Source organism: Lytechinus variegatus, chromosome 17, assembly GCF_018143015.1.
Source record: "Lytechinus variegatus isolate NC3 chromosome 17, Lvar_3.0, whole genome shotgun sequence".
NCBI lineage: Eukaryota > Metazoa > Echinodermata > Echinoidea > Temnopleuroida > Toxopneustidae > Lytechinus > Lytechinus variegatus.
This window is the reverse complement of record NC_054756.1, coordinates 24,913,199-24,929,119: the sequence shown is the minus strand read 5'-3', so window position 1 is coordinate 24,929,119 and position 15,921 is coordinate 24,913,199. Positions and strand designations below refer to the sequence as shown.

At 35.9% G+C, this 15,921-nt stretch overlaps 1 protein-coding gene across 4 annotated transcripts in view; it reads left to right on the top strand.

The window, feature by feature from the left end:
- The window catches only part of LOC121430820 (laminin subunit alpha-like), a 110,891-nt gene that overhangs the window by 73,702 nt on the left and 21,268 nt on the right, over nucleotides 1–15,921 (top strand). For 3 of the 4 annotated variants that reach the window (XM_041628232.1, XM_041628231.1, XM_041628230.1), the window contains 10 exons: nucleotides 99–237; nucleotides 1,895–1,985; nucleotides 5,068–5,091; nucleotides 7,240–7,356; nucleotides 7,937–8,023; nucleotides 8,696–8,881; nucleotides 11,390–11,544; nucleotides 14,517–14,672; nucleotides 15,253–15,383; nucleotides 15,681–15,825. In XM_041628232.1, coding sequence (XP_041484166.1) covers nucleotides 99–237; nucleotides 1,895–1,985; nucleotides 5,068–5,091; nucleotides 7,240–7,356; nucleotides 7,937–8,023; nucleotides 8,696–8,881; nucleotides 11,390–11,544; nucleotides 14,517–14,672; nucleotides 15,253–15,383; nucleotides 15,681–15,825 — 1,231 coding nt within the window. The remainder of the gene's footprint in view (nucleotides 1–98; nucleotides 238–1,894; nucleotides 1,986–5,067; nucleotides 5,092–7,239; nucleotides 7,357–7,936; nucleotides 8,024–8,695; nucleotides 8,882–11,389; nucleotides 11,545–14,516; nucleotides 14,673–15,252; nucleotides 15,384–15,680; nucleotides 15,826–15,921) is intronic. The other variant, XM_041628233.1, reaches the window with a different exon arrangement.

Sequence of the window (15,921 nt, the reverse complement as noted above, 5' to 3'; positions counted from 1 at the left end):
TCTGAGACAAATTTAGTGTTAGATTGTTTGACAGCTGGCATTTATGTTTAAGAGCAATATGAGACAGACAGGTATCATTTCATATTATAATCATCCAGGACATTCGACAGTACACGTAACCAGTCTAAGAATGCTCTAAAAGCTGTGAATGCCTACCAGGATATCGTCAATGCCATCGATGAAGCGGAGAGAGCCGCAAGAGCAGCCCTGAATGCATCCGAACTGGCACTCGCCGAAGTAAGTACAGCTCCTACAGGAATTACATGTATCTTCACACTAAACATTCACAAAATTGTAAAAGAAGAAGATAAACTTTGCTGGAATTTCAAATTTCTTAATCTCACTATCATAGAAATCTAATTAACTGCTTATTTGATTGTAAACTTTTGACTTGTTACGGGAACCTTCAATAGGAACTAGAGTCCTTTTGGCAGTTTCTGACCACCGGTCCATCGGTTTTTCAATTTCTTTGTATTTGTACTCTTTTTGCCTGCAATAAAATTAATAGATAAATGAATAGATGATAAGTAATTAAATCAATAAATCACAGGAAAAGGAAAACTATTGCCTTTGATTATCATGTAGTTGCAAAACCTGATCAGTACTGTTGGTATTTTTAATCATTAAGTGCAGTAATGCATATTTTCAAACCGTTCATCCTCCAACGTTCACAGCATAAGTCTTACAAATCTCTCATTACAAACCATAACGCACCAAAAAACCAAAATACACATTATTTTGGGATTAGCCTGCCAAGCTACTGGGATTAGCCTGCCAAGCTACTAGCACGATCGAGCCGGCGAGGTCTTTATTCAGTAATATCAAATAATCAATACATTTGACAACACAGTTGTCATAAAAATAAGATATGTCACAAACGCGAAAACAAACCAATTGCTTCTTCAGTATGTGTTTTAAGGTACATCATCTTCGTAGGTTTTATCCTTTTTAATCCTAACACGGGAAATTTGACTCTAACATTTCCCTATCCTATTAGCCCGGGCTGAAAAAACAGAGATAAAAACTAATAAGCGCAAAAACTCTGAAAAACCCTAGGCTATTACAAACGTTGTTACCAGACATAAAACGAAATAATGGATTCTTAAAATATTAACTCGGGTAACTAATTGGTCTTTTTTTAAAAAAGACGTGCTAGTTCTATGCTGTAGAAGGCTAGAATGATCCTCGGCGTTCTCTACGCCCAACTCAAGAATCTACTTCTTTTCATATACAAATTACCCTATACGTCACATTCAAATTACCCAACGTCGTCAAGACCGCTACGCTTGCCTGACTTAGCATTCATACGTTGCCGTCTAAACAAAATTTACCAGCTATACTCCGTAACGCTGGAAAATAAATTTTCTGTGGTCATTGGAGCATAAGTTGCAATGTCTCAATGTTTTCATTTGATATAAAATTTGGATTCAATTCATTTGTTTCATTCATAATTGACAGGAAATGAAGTATGGTATGTATATGCATCCAATTGCAGCCCGTGTTCAAAAGTCAATGAGGCAACTGTAGTCAGACATTCATTCGTGTAAAAATATTTATGAACTGAGTATTACTGATTGGAATACTTAGATATCATCTCGTCTCTCAAAAAGTTATGGTTATAGAAAAATCCAACGTAAATGCACTCTGCATCCATTTATACCCTGGGACCCTTTTCATAATAAGTTGATATGATAGCAACTCTTGATAGAGTGTCAGCTACCATGGCATTGAATAGTGAAAATTCTGCCTCCTGATTGGCTCTTCCAATGACAGTTGACATTCCAACAAGAGTTGGTTTCATAAAAACTTATGAAATTTGGCCCTGGTCTGAGACAATCATCGAAATTACCAAGCACTTTCATATTGTAAACTTTGACCTTTGACCCTTTGCTAGGCAAACAGCTTTGGCACCGAACCTCAAGATTCCAAGCGTCGCAGCAAGAAACTTCTAAAGAAGGCAGCCGAAGCCGGAGATGGCATGGACGGTAAAGATTTTATCCAATTATCACTCTTATGAAAAATGATTTGTTTGATTTGTTGCATGCCAAGTCTAATAATGTTGTCGGTCTACAAATGTAGCCATTTGGGGCCTGTTGCAGAAAGAGTTGCATTTGAACACAAGTCAAAATATCAAGCGCAAATCCCAAATACAGGTGCTTCATTGGCTGAAAATCAAGTTGCGGAATATTTTTTTAGTTGCATTTGATCGCAACTCTTTCTGCAACAGGCCCTGTTCATAAGTAGTTTGGCCCATGAAGTATCTGTAGTATATTCTCATGAAAGTTTGAAGTGATAGAGCCAAGTAAATGTAGAAAAAACACATATCGATCTTGTCATCGGGGGGCCGTTTCATAAAGCTGTTCGTGAGATAAGAGCGACTTTAAGAACGACTGGTGAACCTTTCTTACGCGCTTAACCATCGCCAATGTATATACCATTTACCACAAGAAAGTATCACCAGTCGTTCTTAAAGTCGCTCTTAACTTACGAACAGCTTTATGAAACACCCACCTGGGCCGGTAATATGAAGCTTAGTGATCCGTTGTGGGGCTGATTTGCACGATTGATCATACACAACAATCGATACAATCAATCGTAAAAATCTGCCCCACGATGAATTACTAAGCTTTATGTTGTCGGAGCCCTGGAGGGTCTTTCATTAAGCTGTTGGTAAGTTAAGAGTGACTTTAAGAATGACTGGTGAACCTTTCTTGTGGTAAATAGGATGCACCGAAATGTTCATTGGCAATGGTTTAGCGCGTAAGAAAGGTTCACCAGTCGTTCTTAAAGTCACTCATAACTTACGAACAGCTTTATGAAACGACCCCCTGGACTTAGAATTCTGAGGAAAGAACATTTCATGTCCTTTCCTAGATGTTTCTTTGGCTTTGGTTTGTCTGTGTCAATGACGCGGAAAATGCCATCGCTGAAGAAGCGTCTAAGATCGGTGTGATACATACTCTTGTCCCAATATATCCCTCTATCATACAATTATAACTCTGCTTCAGAGAGACTGTAGGAAAAGTTTTTAACAGTTAGCAGCCCCTTGATAGTGGCATTCATTGTCATCTTCGAAGCATGCAGTGCATACAGTACACAGAGCTGCCAAGCACTGACTTTCTGCAATTAAAACTGAAAAAGGAGAAGAATACTTATGGTTTCATGCACAATACTGATATCTAAAGTTTTATTTGTTGCCTTATGTTATTCATTAGAAGCTACTGATTTCCTTACCAAAATACTGATTTCTAGCTTTTCAAATACCGAAATGTTCAGGTTGGCAGCTTTGTGTACATGCCTGAATACTTAGAAATCCAACTTGCTTGCTTGTAGTCGTCTGCTTTTACCCTCCTCACTTGAATTTACCAACTATTTATTTACATGTGCTTGTTAATATGCTTTCTGTGCTTTGATGTTTCACATGTGACATCCAGAGCTGCCAAGTAGTACGATTTTTCCGTATTTCATACGGAAATCAATTTGAAATACGGCAGTACGCTTTTTCATGATAAAATACGGTAAAAAACAAATTAGAGAAGAAAAGGTATTCCGTGTGTTGCTGCCCTCTACGTTCAATGAGTTATGCTTTCATCAAGGCTTTCCGATAAGAATTTTCGATATCCTGGCGAATCAATGCGGGTTACAAGTTCCGAGCGCACGCACGTAGTTTACAAGCGCATAGCAGCGGCTCAAATCGCGATATTTTGCGACTGGTAAATATGTCTGTAAGGATGATGACGTCATCCAAGATGGCAACTTACGTTGACCGACGGAAGGATCGAAGATGACGATATTGTTTGGTCAAAATACTGATTTTGGGGGATAAGAATACTGAAAATGCAAAATACAACTTGGCAGCTCTGGACATCTGCCTCAAAACCAGCAATAAGTCACGATACAAAGTTCTTGTTAATTAGAATATATTGTCATTTGATCTTCAATATTCAAATTATGATGAAAAGCTTATATGACTTTTATAGTTTGAAATATAGAAAATAACTTAAAGGTAAATGCTAGTTTTGGTAACGATATCAAAATGAGTTCGTACAGAATCCAATGAAATGACCACCAAAGTGTCTGTTTGTATAAATAAAACGCATGTGCCAAAGAATTCTGGAAGAAATTGTGTAATTGCTGAGAAATCAGCAAATAAGCACAGGAATCGGGTAGGGCGTCAGGCCCGACGCCCTAAGCAATAATTATACATTGTCCCACGTGCGCTTATCTGTGTTGGGGATCTTCGGCGTGAACATTTTTCAGCGTAGATTTCAAGATTTCACAAAGTTCAGTTAATGTAACTGTACCAGATCTAGATCCTCGATGATATTCTGACAATTAAGCCTTGTTTTACAGACTTTCTCATAAAATCAGTGTTTACTGCAACTACTGGAATTTCTCTTTAATCTGAAAATAAGAGTCTTCGTTCACTCTGTGTCATTTACCCACCACCCTCCCCCATCCCCGAAAGTAACTCATTCTCTTCATACTGTCACCATTTGAACAAGAACAAAAAAAGAACATATTTTTTTTTTTATTTCTTTCGGGACATCTTGAACTTCAAAGCTTGTCTTTAACCTTAATCTTTGATGCTCTCACTGAAATTCTTCATTGAATCACGCACCTGTGTGCAACTTGTCAAAATTACTCAATTTTGACAAGTTGTGTACTTTTTTAAAGCATAGGATATTTTTTCTAAGCGGGATAAAAATTCAGTTTGGCTATATTATAGTGGGTTTTGAGGTAAATGGTCAAATAGATGAATTTGTGTCTTTTAGATTGCCAATGGTAATGGTGTGTTTATCCCTGCATTACTTTAGAATAGTTAATTTACAGATATTGCCTTGTATACAACTTTGTAAAATGCTAGATGTTGTTGCTAGTGGATATCCTTTAAAAAAAAAAAAATATATATATATATATATATATATCTATATATATATTTAAATACAACATAATTTAAGTGTTGAATTCACAGGCATAATTTTGAACTGTATATTTTCCGCATTTGTGTGAAGTGTATTGCATCTTATAAACTGTGTGTTCCTATCCCCACCCTGCCCCACACAGCCTCCCTCTTCAACCAGAGTATGAGTAAGTAACACCCCAAAGGTTTTTTTTTCTTTCCTTTTTGGGTAATTCCATGAAGCAACGTTTCTATATGGGTCATTCCATCATGTTGGGTTCATTTCAGTGATATACTGAAGTAAAGGAACTTTGTCTAAGTTAAACTATACAAATATCTTCAAATAATCACTTAAAATATATTTTAAAATGGTGTGCCACTAAGGTTAACTGTTCTATCATCCTGAAGTATTGCAATTTCAGACCCCGACAGTCTATTGCCAATGATATGTGAATGTGGTGTCTCTGCAACATTGGTTAAAAAATGTAATTTGAATTGCAACAAATCAAGAAAAAGATTTCGAGATCAGACATGAATTTATATTGTCAGATACCTTCCTCACTTAGACATGTTAAAAATTAGCCAGCCCACATCTGAATTGATCTTCACTTTGAAATACAATAGACATTTTGTTATTTTTTTTACCCAACCTGATGTAATTACCCATATGTCCGACCCTGATTTTGCTCATTTTTACTTCACTTTGTTATGATGATTTGAGAGTATTAAAACTTACAGTATTGAGCTAGAAAACATAAAAAAATATTCCAGGAAGGCGCCACCTACATGTATTTTGGGTTGGATTACAAACTTTGTGGAATTACTCTTTTCCTTTTCCTTTTTTTGTAAACCGTTTGCACTGTATAACTGATCCATGCTTGATTAAATTGTATTTTGGTTCCGTTTATTTGGAATGGTTTATAGTTTGTAATGTGTGTTCACTACAAGCCTCTATACATTCACCAAACTAATTTTGCATGTATTTTTCTTTTATTCTTTATACAAATAATTGTGTTATATAATTTCTTTTTAAATTGATTTAGAATATGACGTTGTAAGCTTTACTTTTTCAACATCAACCCTATTTGCACAGGTGGGAGTGGGGGTGGGGGACGGTTGAAGCCCTTCAACCCCCTCCCCCCATTTTTTTGTGTGTGTGATGAATTTTGTCACTTCAGAGCCCCGTCTCACAAGGAGTTGAGATTGATCTGATCAATTGCTACTATGGAAAGCCAGCAAAGTTATCATATAAAATGCATGTTTGTTCAAAAAAATTTCTAGATATGAATGCATATCCATAAATTCATTGATTTCTTGACAATTTGGTGCATTCTCCTTTGTTTACCAAGGACATTTTGCGATTTTTCTGTAGAAAAAAATTATGACACTAATGGATTTCCATAGAGTTATGATTTGAGTAGATCAATCGTAACTCTTTGTAAGACGGTGCCCAGACGATTTATGCACTTATTCCACTATTATTTTGCACTGTGGCATGTTGATCATTTGTTAAGCCCATGTTTGCACAATTACCCCACTCTAACATGACTTAATATATAACTCAATTGATGATGCAACTTACTTGTATGTATGTATGTTTTTTTTTATATTTGATATGACACTGTAAGTCCCATGGCATATTTGTACATGGTTGTGTTTCAGATGTATTAGGTTAATGTGCATGAAGAAAGCTTTTTTTTTCACCGTATTAAAAAAAAATCATTGAATGAATGAACAAAAAGATAATTGCGGAGGGGCTCAGCTATTGTCCCCCAAAATGCTTTTTTTTAAGTGTCCTGGGATAATCCCATTCTTTACAATGATAAAGCTTATCTAATGTTGCAGCCATAGCAGGTAGTTACGTTTTAAGAAGTGGCCATCAAAAAGATTTTTCCTGAATTGTCCACATTATTCACAAATAACTTGGGATCCCCATAGTGTTTTGATGACTAAACAAAGATACTATATTTCCCCGTAATCTCAAAATTTATTTGTAGTAAACCATTCTTTGATCGGTTATGTACATGTACAGTATTGTACATATGTTTATGTAATAAAATGATTGAGATTCTTGTTTTTATTATAGTAGCTACAATAGCATTTGTATGAAGAAGAAAAAGAGGACCCAGAACTGAACCTTGAGGAACTTCATACTTGTATAGAAAACTTGACACCATTGACCACCACATATTTTTGTTAATGAAGTCAATAAAAAGCAAACAATTGCATTGCAACTCCATGAATTCCATAATAATCCCTGAATATCCTGTTTTGGGTTAGTCGTATTGAAATTGAAGGATTCAATTATTTATTTTGTTATTTTTTGGACTTTTCAGGTCTCCGGGATCAGCTGAACGAAGTAGAGCAGGTCGTGGATACAGTTAAAGAAAACCTGGATTCTGTAGGAAATGGATTGGAAGAGATCGAGAGAGGACTCCTTGCTATCCCATCTGGTGGGTATGGATGGTATGAGTGGTGGTGATGATGATGAGGATGATGTAGGTGACGATTATAATGATGATGATGATGATGATGATGATGATGATGATGGTGATGATGATGATGATGATGATGATGATGATGATGATGGTGATGATGATGATGACGATGATGATGGTGGTGGTGGTGATGAAGATGATGGAAAATAGGAGGAGGATAAGTATGGTGATGATGATGATGAGGTTGAGGATAATTGTGATGATGGTGAGAATGATGAAGATTATGGTGATGGTGAGAAAGAGGGAGAGAATGGGAATGATGATTACGATGATGGTAGTGGAGTCGAGGATTAAGATGATAAACATTGATGATGGGGAGGAGGAGGATGATACATGTAGTTATGATGGGGAAGAGGACGATGGTGGTGGGTGCTAATCTGAATGTGAGTGCAATGAGAACAATCCCCATAACTATTTCATTGGGTTACTCATTGATGCAGTGATGTTAACAAAATTATAACCATGAAGACTTTTATGACAATCAAATTCCTTCTGTTATTTTAATAATGTTGATTTTTTTTCATGTGTTTCATAGCAACAAGTGAATGTACCATTGTCACTGAATGTGATCCAGCTGATATCGGTTGCCGGCTCGGTTTTTCGGGAGACAACTGCGACATTGGTGAGATTATCATGCTTTTCTTCATCCATTGCTTTCCGTTGCCATGTGAAAATATGCAAGATATGTAATTCAATGGAAAAATCATCGGATAAATGAGTGAGCATTATTGGTTTAAGAGTTTTCGATGCACATTATAAATTGGCTATGGTGACACTGAAGCCTGCCTCAGCCAAACTTGTACATGTCACACAATCACCAAAGGCGAAGGAATTGTGAGACCGAAATAAACAAAGTATATGTTATTTACAATCACCTTAGTTGGATTTAGCCATAAGTCAAGCCAATTACTTTGGTCCCCCAAAAAACATGACCTGGGGCCCGTGACACAAAGCATAGCAATGATCGTAAGAACATGTTTCTACGGTGACAATGTACAATCAATCGTGAAAACAACTGTCGGCCTATCCCTTGTGTTTTGGGACCCTTGGCAGATTCCTATAATTAATATTACCTATTTATCCTTGCCAGTTTTCAGTTACCTATTATGTTTTTGCTCTTTCAAAAAACTAAACATGGATTCATGGTAAACTCTCTTTAAATTCGAATTTATCTTTTCCTCCATGCTTCACCTCAGAAAAAAAACCTTATGAAACTGACAATATAAGAGCCTATCATATCATAACCACCATAGATTTGTCATTTCATGACCACCATACACTGTTTCCACCTCAGCTAACCTTGGAAATCTGGCAGAGGGCGCTGCGAATACCGCCATGGCTGCTGAAGACATCGGAAACAATGCCAAGGATCGGGCTGATGACATCATTGCCCGTGCCGGGGACGTCAAGGCTAAGCTTGATGGTCTCGGTGATACGATCCAAGAAGCTAACGATAGGATGGCATCCTCACAAAATTCTCGTAAGTTGGCATCCTCAGTTTATCATTCAACTAATGGTATTCATATTCTCTACTGCGCTTAATACTGTACATGATGTTATATCTTACATGTACGAGTTCAATCCTGTAAAGTGATCGGTTAAAAAAACAGCATGTGACCAGCGATAACAATGATATTGAAAACAAAACGCCCATAAAGAAAATCTACTCTGCCGTAATTTCAATGATGGAATAGTGCACGATTCCATCATGCGATTTTCTAACAGTGATATTGAAAACAAAACGCCCATAAAGAAATTTTGCTGTGCCATAACGTCAATGATGGAATAGCACACAACTCCATCATTGATGTCACAGATCATGCGCTATCTCGGACGTACCGGAAAGCGACGAGAAGAATATCTTAAGATCCGATCCCATAGTCCTTTGAAGTAGCCGCCTTTTCCTTTCGGTTACAAAGTGCTACGCACACACTACTCCATGTTTGGGCTACTAAAACAATCACTATTTGAAACAAAAAACTAAAGCAAAAATATAAGCAATACATATATATAATCATAAAATCACAAACGCCTATGTCGGTGAATTTGAAAACCACGGCCCGATGTATCTCAAATGACCTTTTACTGCGCATGCACTGTTAAATTATGAAAAGGCTCATTAGCTTTAATATGTTTCAAAGGAATATGTGTGATATATCTGCCCATTTTTTCAACCCTCCATTAGGGACACCATCCAGGGAGAAGAGCGCGGGTAAGACCCAGGATTAGAAATAGTTAGATTCTAGCAAACATGCGTCTTCACTTTGCGTCACTCACTAGTACACAGAAAGTCGCAAGCATGCACTTAGTTTGCAAGGGTTGCAATATTTAGGTGGGGTGGGAGTTATCCATTGAAATACATTTCAGTACTCGTACATGATCCAATGCAATTAGCTTTAGGTACATGTAGCTTTTTATGTGTCATATAAGGGTACAAGACTTGTGACATTGTTGTCAAATGAATGTATATCTTCTAGTCCTTGTTCACAAATTAGCATTTTACTTTTTTTTAATTAATATTCTTTCATTTATAATAAGCTTAGAAGACTAGCCATTGTTGTCGTAAATATTTATATATGTTTGCTAATATTTCACTGTTCACAATTAAGATTATTCCAAATCACAAAGTAGATAATTCTTGTTATTACAACACAAAAACTGTTCATGTAGACATCAGTTCAACCTTACCTCATTAATTGTTAAGCATTCACTAAGTAGATGAGCACAGTTATGTTCAATAGATTTTATATTGTGCAACAATGGTTAATTAAATTGCAATACACAAGAAAGGATTTGCGTTTCATTCACAATTTCTTCAACTGCACTCGTACATGTATCTAATATAATGCCTCCACCCATTGTATAGTAGGCATATTGTTTTTAAGGGGATTATTCGTCCATTTGTCTCGGGGTTTTTTTTTCCTCACAAGAACTACAGAAGTGTTCCACAGATCTGCTTTAAAATTTTGTCATATGGATATAGATGTAGGAGTCCTGGGGATCTGAAAAGATTTCAGGGTCACGATGGGTCAAAGGGTCAAATGTCATATATATATATTAACTATATAGTGTACAATCTATTGTACAATATACTGGATTATATGTACGACAAATATAAAATTATCCCGAGTGCAGGTTTATTTCACCGAGGCCGAAGGCCGAGGTGAAATAGGCTTGCACGAGGGATAATTTTATATTTGGAGTTCATATAGTCCAGTAATATTGTATGATAGAACGTTCACTATTTATTATAGTAAATAGATCCCTTAATCTAAGCCCCCCATCATGGATTTTGCCATCCAAAAATCGAAAGTTATATTGTACATATGTACAATATAACTTTTTGAAGGGAGGTCACGTGGTACAAATCCAGCCAATCACAGCTCGTATTTTACTACCACTATTTACTATATATATATATATATATATAAACAATAGCTTTTTCTTGTGATAAATGAAGAACCATTTGACAGATCAACTTAAAAACTGAGATTCGGGGTTAAATGAGGTCGCAGAGGTCATAAAACATGATATAAGATGTTGACAGATCAACTTCAAACTTGGCTCACGTGCATATGGGAGTCACAGTGATCCGATGTGACCGATGATGATATGATGGTGGTGGGGACGATGACGATGATGATCATGACAATTACAGTCAGATAGATACATGTAGATATATAGTCATAGATACTCAAACTTATTGATCTTGATATTGGATGATACCTGTTATTGAACTGGAGAGCGTTTCATTAACATTTTCTGTCCAACAAGTTGTCATTTCTGACCATTTTAATTGATTTTGATTGGCTGAGAAGCACCGTTACTATGGTAACTGTCGGCTAAAACAGGACTTGTGGATTAAAACATGTGACAAGTCCTATCATGAAACACTCCCCCGATTGTAACTTGATAACATGAAGTAAATGCACATGTACGTCTAATTCAAACTCTCTCCCATTCTCTCCACCCCACCCACCCCCTACAGTGGATGAAATCAATCGCATCTACGGAGAGATCCCCGACATCAGAGACCGACTCCGGATGCAGCACCGTCTCATGGGCAACATGACCCTTTCCATGACCTACGACCTCGCCGAGATCCAGAAAAAGATTGCCGAAGCACGTTCACTGGCTAACGGAGTAAGGGATCATGTCCATCTAGACAAAACCAAAAAAAAATTAAAAATAAGTAAAGGGATAACCAAACTGATCCCTTACAATACAAAATCATTTAAAAAGGATGTTATTTGTTTCAGTCCTCCTTTTGATGAAATAAAATCCTGTGCAAAACCAGCTGAGATAGCTTTTGCAGTTCAAAACTTTTGAGCTACACCTTAATTATATTTTTGCGTCATTCTAATTTTTCTGTTATCCCCTTATATACTCTAATCACTATATTACTCCAATATTATATTGTAACATAATAGCATCTATTAATTTTTGAAAAATCATTATTATGAAATGCAGTTATCTTCAAAGTTAGCATCAAAGAGCCTAAAATTAGTCTTTTAAACAAGAATTTTAGCAGTAATACCCATACATAAGGTTAGCTTTGAAAAAGTTGTTTTATTTCATGTCATCATATCTTCAAGCTTATCCAAATGCAAGGTAGCTATTTCATATGTGACATATGAAATGTATTTTTTTTTCCAACTGATATATTGATTGAGATATGAATACTTAATCAATAATTCTATTGCTTTGCATGTAGAATGGTTTTACCCCTGGAGTAAGACGTTGTAAATGGGCAGGCAGTTATGTGTCCTTTGCATTTTTGATCAAAATGAGATTCAAGCCTCTGTGAAATAGCGTAGAATACTACCCCAAATTGCCATGAGATAGTATAAATTATTAGATTACATTCCATGAAAAGCAACAAATATTACACTTGATACCATAAAATACTTTTGAATACTTGAATAAAACAAAATACATATTGTAAATATTACCCTGAAAAGCCATGTTAAATTTTGAAACAACATTTCATGTTAAATGTCAATATTATACTTAATATCATAGAGTAGCATTGAATATTGCACTTGAGTGTCATGAGATAGTACCAAATATTACTCTGAAATACACATATTTTTAGTTGATAGTTGCAATTGTTGTTGAAAAACAACTGTTTTTTCTGAAATCATGTGTTGAAAAGTCAACTGGTCCCAACTTTACTTTTCAACGAAGGGGCAGATTTTCAGGAAATTCAACTTTGAACAGTGAGTAGAATCATGTGCTTTTGTTTGAACACACTTTCAAATAGAAATAAAGTTAGAATATTATTTATTCTGTTACCATTTTGGATAAAAGTGACCCCAATTTGTGGTTTTGCCTATTTACTTTAAATGACATGCCAAAAGAATGAAAATCAATAAAAAGAAAAGTAACATACATACCTCCCTATATTGATTGCATCTGTACATACTGTTTGATGCAATTCAAAGGAAAATAATCACTGTTAATCCTTGAATTGGCAATGCAATGAAAATGGTAAATTGCTGTCTCTGTGCAAATGCATAAATTTTTCATTTCAATTTACATACAGATTTATGTATTTCTGTATGAATTTTTATTTGAGATTAACTTTAAAAGAAAAAAGTTGCTGTTGGCAATTAAAAATATGATAGATTCAGATAATCAGTAGTCTTGGTTGACGCTTAGAACAGTCACATTTTTTAGTAAACTTTTTCTGCCATGATTTCACCATATCTGAAAAGCTTATCTTTTGAGAGAGTAGTCTGGCAAAATAAATCTGTAGAATATGCACTTTTATCAGTTTTATAAACTGCTGCATTTACAAAGCAGCTAAATTAAATCGTGGAGCTTTCAGGCTGTAACTAATTTTTTTTCAAAGCCCCTTTGTATAACAAATACTGATTAAAATACTCTATCCAATTATGTTCTACGTTATGATCAGTGAATCAACACATTTGGGATAAAAATAGTAGAATTACATGGACATGGTCCCATTTTTCATTCTAAAAAAAAGCTCTGCAAAAAAAAAAATATATATAGAAGTGCTTTTAATTTTTTAGTGTGAGTCAGATTTTCTTCATTTCATTTGATATCATAATACATTTTGCCTGCCCAGAATTCTCTACACGGTAACATACATGAAGATTGTGTGTTTGTTATTCGTAGTGACAAACTCTAGCCGTAGTGAGAAAAAGAAAAAAAAAAGAGATACACTGTATGCCTGGCTTAAATTTTACCATTCATTAGATGTGTTTTTAAATTATGATTTCTTTTAGTTTATACATGTTCTCTTACTCCATTTTTTTTGTAAAGATGCATTTTCTTTTTTCCTTTTTTAAGTTGTGTCACATGTGGCATGGCAGTAATTCATCATAAATCTTTTTATTTTGTGTTTTTATGTCTGATAGTTCAAGAGCATTTGTACATGTCTTGTAGTCATTATTAGGGGGGGGGGGTGATCTTCAAGAAATCTTTTTCACTATTTTGACATTTCTATCTTCACAGCATGATATTAGCATGCTAAATTTACTGTCCATCACCAATGTTTAAAGCTTGGTTATGCAATGTTATCTCTCAAAGTGTATTATTTTAGAGGTTTGGAGATATTCTATCTATTCATCCCAGTTATTTGAAATTGCCATTTTGGATCACAGTTAAATGTGTATGCAAAGACCACGTAAGGGCTGCGTTGATTTATATCTTTACTGTTCTTAATCTTAGAATTCTATTCTTGATGATATCTACCTGCTTGGTGCAATATGCATCAGTTTTAATTTTCAAAGTTAGCACAAATTTCCTTTTTGGCAGTCTACATGACTTTGTCATTTCCATTGAAAATCCCTCCTTTTTTATGTCCCTGATGTATGTCCCCTATTTTCAACAAAAGAGGAGCATTCTCAAGTCATTGTGACCCTCCTTTTTTTTTAGGCATGCTATTCCAAAGTCTGTCGGTAGTCTTCACTTCATTATTTCAAGAAGTTTGACATCTACATGTACATGAACTTATGTTAGACGCACAGTGTCCATTTCAGTTTATTCGCATGGTTTTAATGCACATTGTCATGTCTGCACGACAGATTTGACACTCCACGTTTCCTTAAGCAAAACCTCTATAATGTTCATAATTTTCCCGCTCACAGATCAAGGTTGCAGCCAAGTTCGGTCCAGACAGCTACGTGGAACTCAAGGCTCCTGCCGAGGTTTCGGAATCAACGCCAATCTCCTCGTTCTCCTTTTACTTCACTACGCAAGCCAACGATGGTCTCCTTTACTACGTTGGGGGTCCTGCTTCATCGGTATGAACTTTATTCCTTATCTTTCTTTTTTTATTCTTTTGACTAATAAACAGTAATTTCTAATCTAAAGCTTTTGCTTTATTGCAAGAACTGAAAACTTCCTATTTCAGGTCTTGTCAGGCTTTATGGAGTTTTAATGTGTTCTGGCCTCATTTCAGGTACAATAAGTAAAATTGACTTGCACCCCTGAATAATAAAAATGTTTTATAGTTTTAGGAATGTTGGTGTTTTGAATATTAAATTATTTACCAGCTGGCAGGAATCAATTTCAAATGAAAAATTAGATAAATAAATAAATGATGTCTACTGGTATTGAGGAAGTAGTTAATTTGTATTGTAAGCAAACTTTCAATAAACTTGAATTCTTTGTGAATCATGCCCCTGGCTCAAGTCATATCAATAGAATATCTATGCTGTATCCTTTTCCCCATTTTCACAAAACAGGATGATTATCTGGCCCTCACCCTTGAGAATCATAACCTTGAAACTTTGATTCTTTGTGAATCACGCCCCTGGCTTGAGTCATGTTATATCAATAGAATGCCTAGGCTGTATCCTTTTCCCCGTTTTCACAAAACAGGATGATTACCTGGCCCTCACCATTGAGAATCGTAACCTTGTCTTCCGCTACAACCTTGGAGATGATGATGCCATGACCCAGGTAGCTCAGGATGTCACAGATGGGATGTGGCGATACGTCCTTGTGGAGAGGTAATACTGGGATTATACCGGGCTGATACTGGGATAATACTAGGGTAATGCTGGGATGATAGTGGGATAACACTAGGGTAATACTGGGATAATACTGAGGTAATACTGGGGTAATACTAGGGTAATACTGGGGAAATACTGGGATAATAGTGGGATAATACTGGGGTAATCCTCTAACTCCACATTATATTCTTTTTCTGCTTTTCCTCATCCTCCCCCCCCCTTTAGCATTCCAAATCTTCTTTTTTTTTTCCTCATTGAACTGCTACTCATGCACGTTTACCAATATCTTTTCAGGTATGGTCGCTATGCCAAGGTCACTGTCACCACGGAGAGCACCGGCAAGCAGGACGGAGAGTCATCAAGCAGCGGGGAGTTTACCCTCCTTGATCTCCAACCCGACTCCATCATGTTTATCGGAGGTGCTCCAGAAAATGCTCAGGTATGCTTTTGTTTGTTTCACGTAATGACTTTCTGTTTACACTCCATAGTGCAATAACTTTTTATGTACCTGTTAATATATGCATTTCTATGTTTT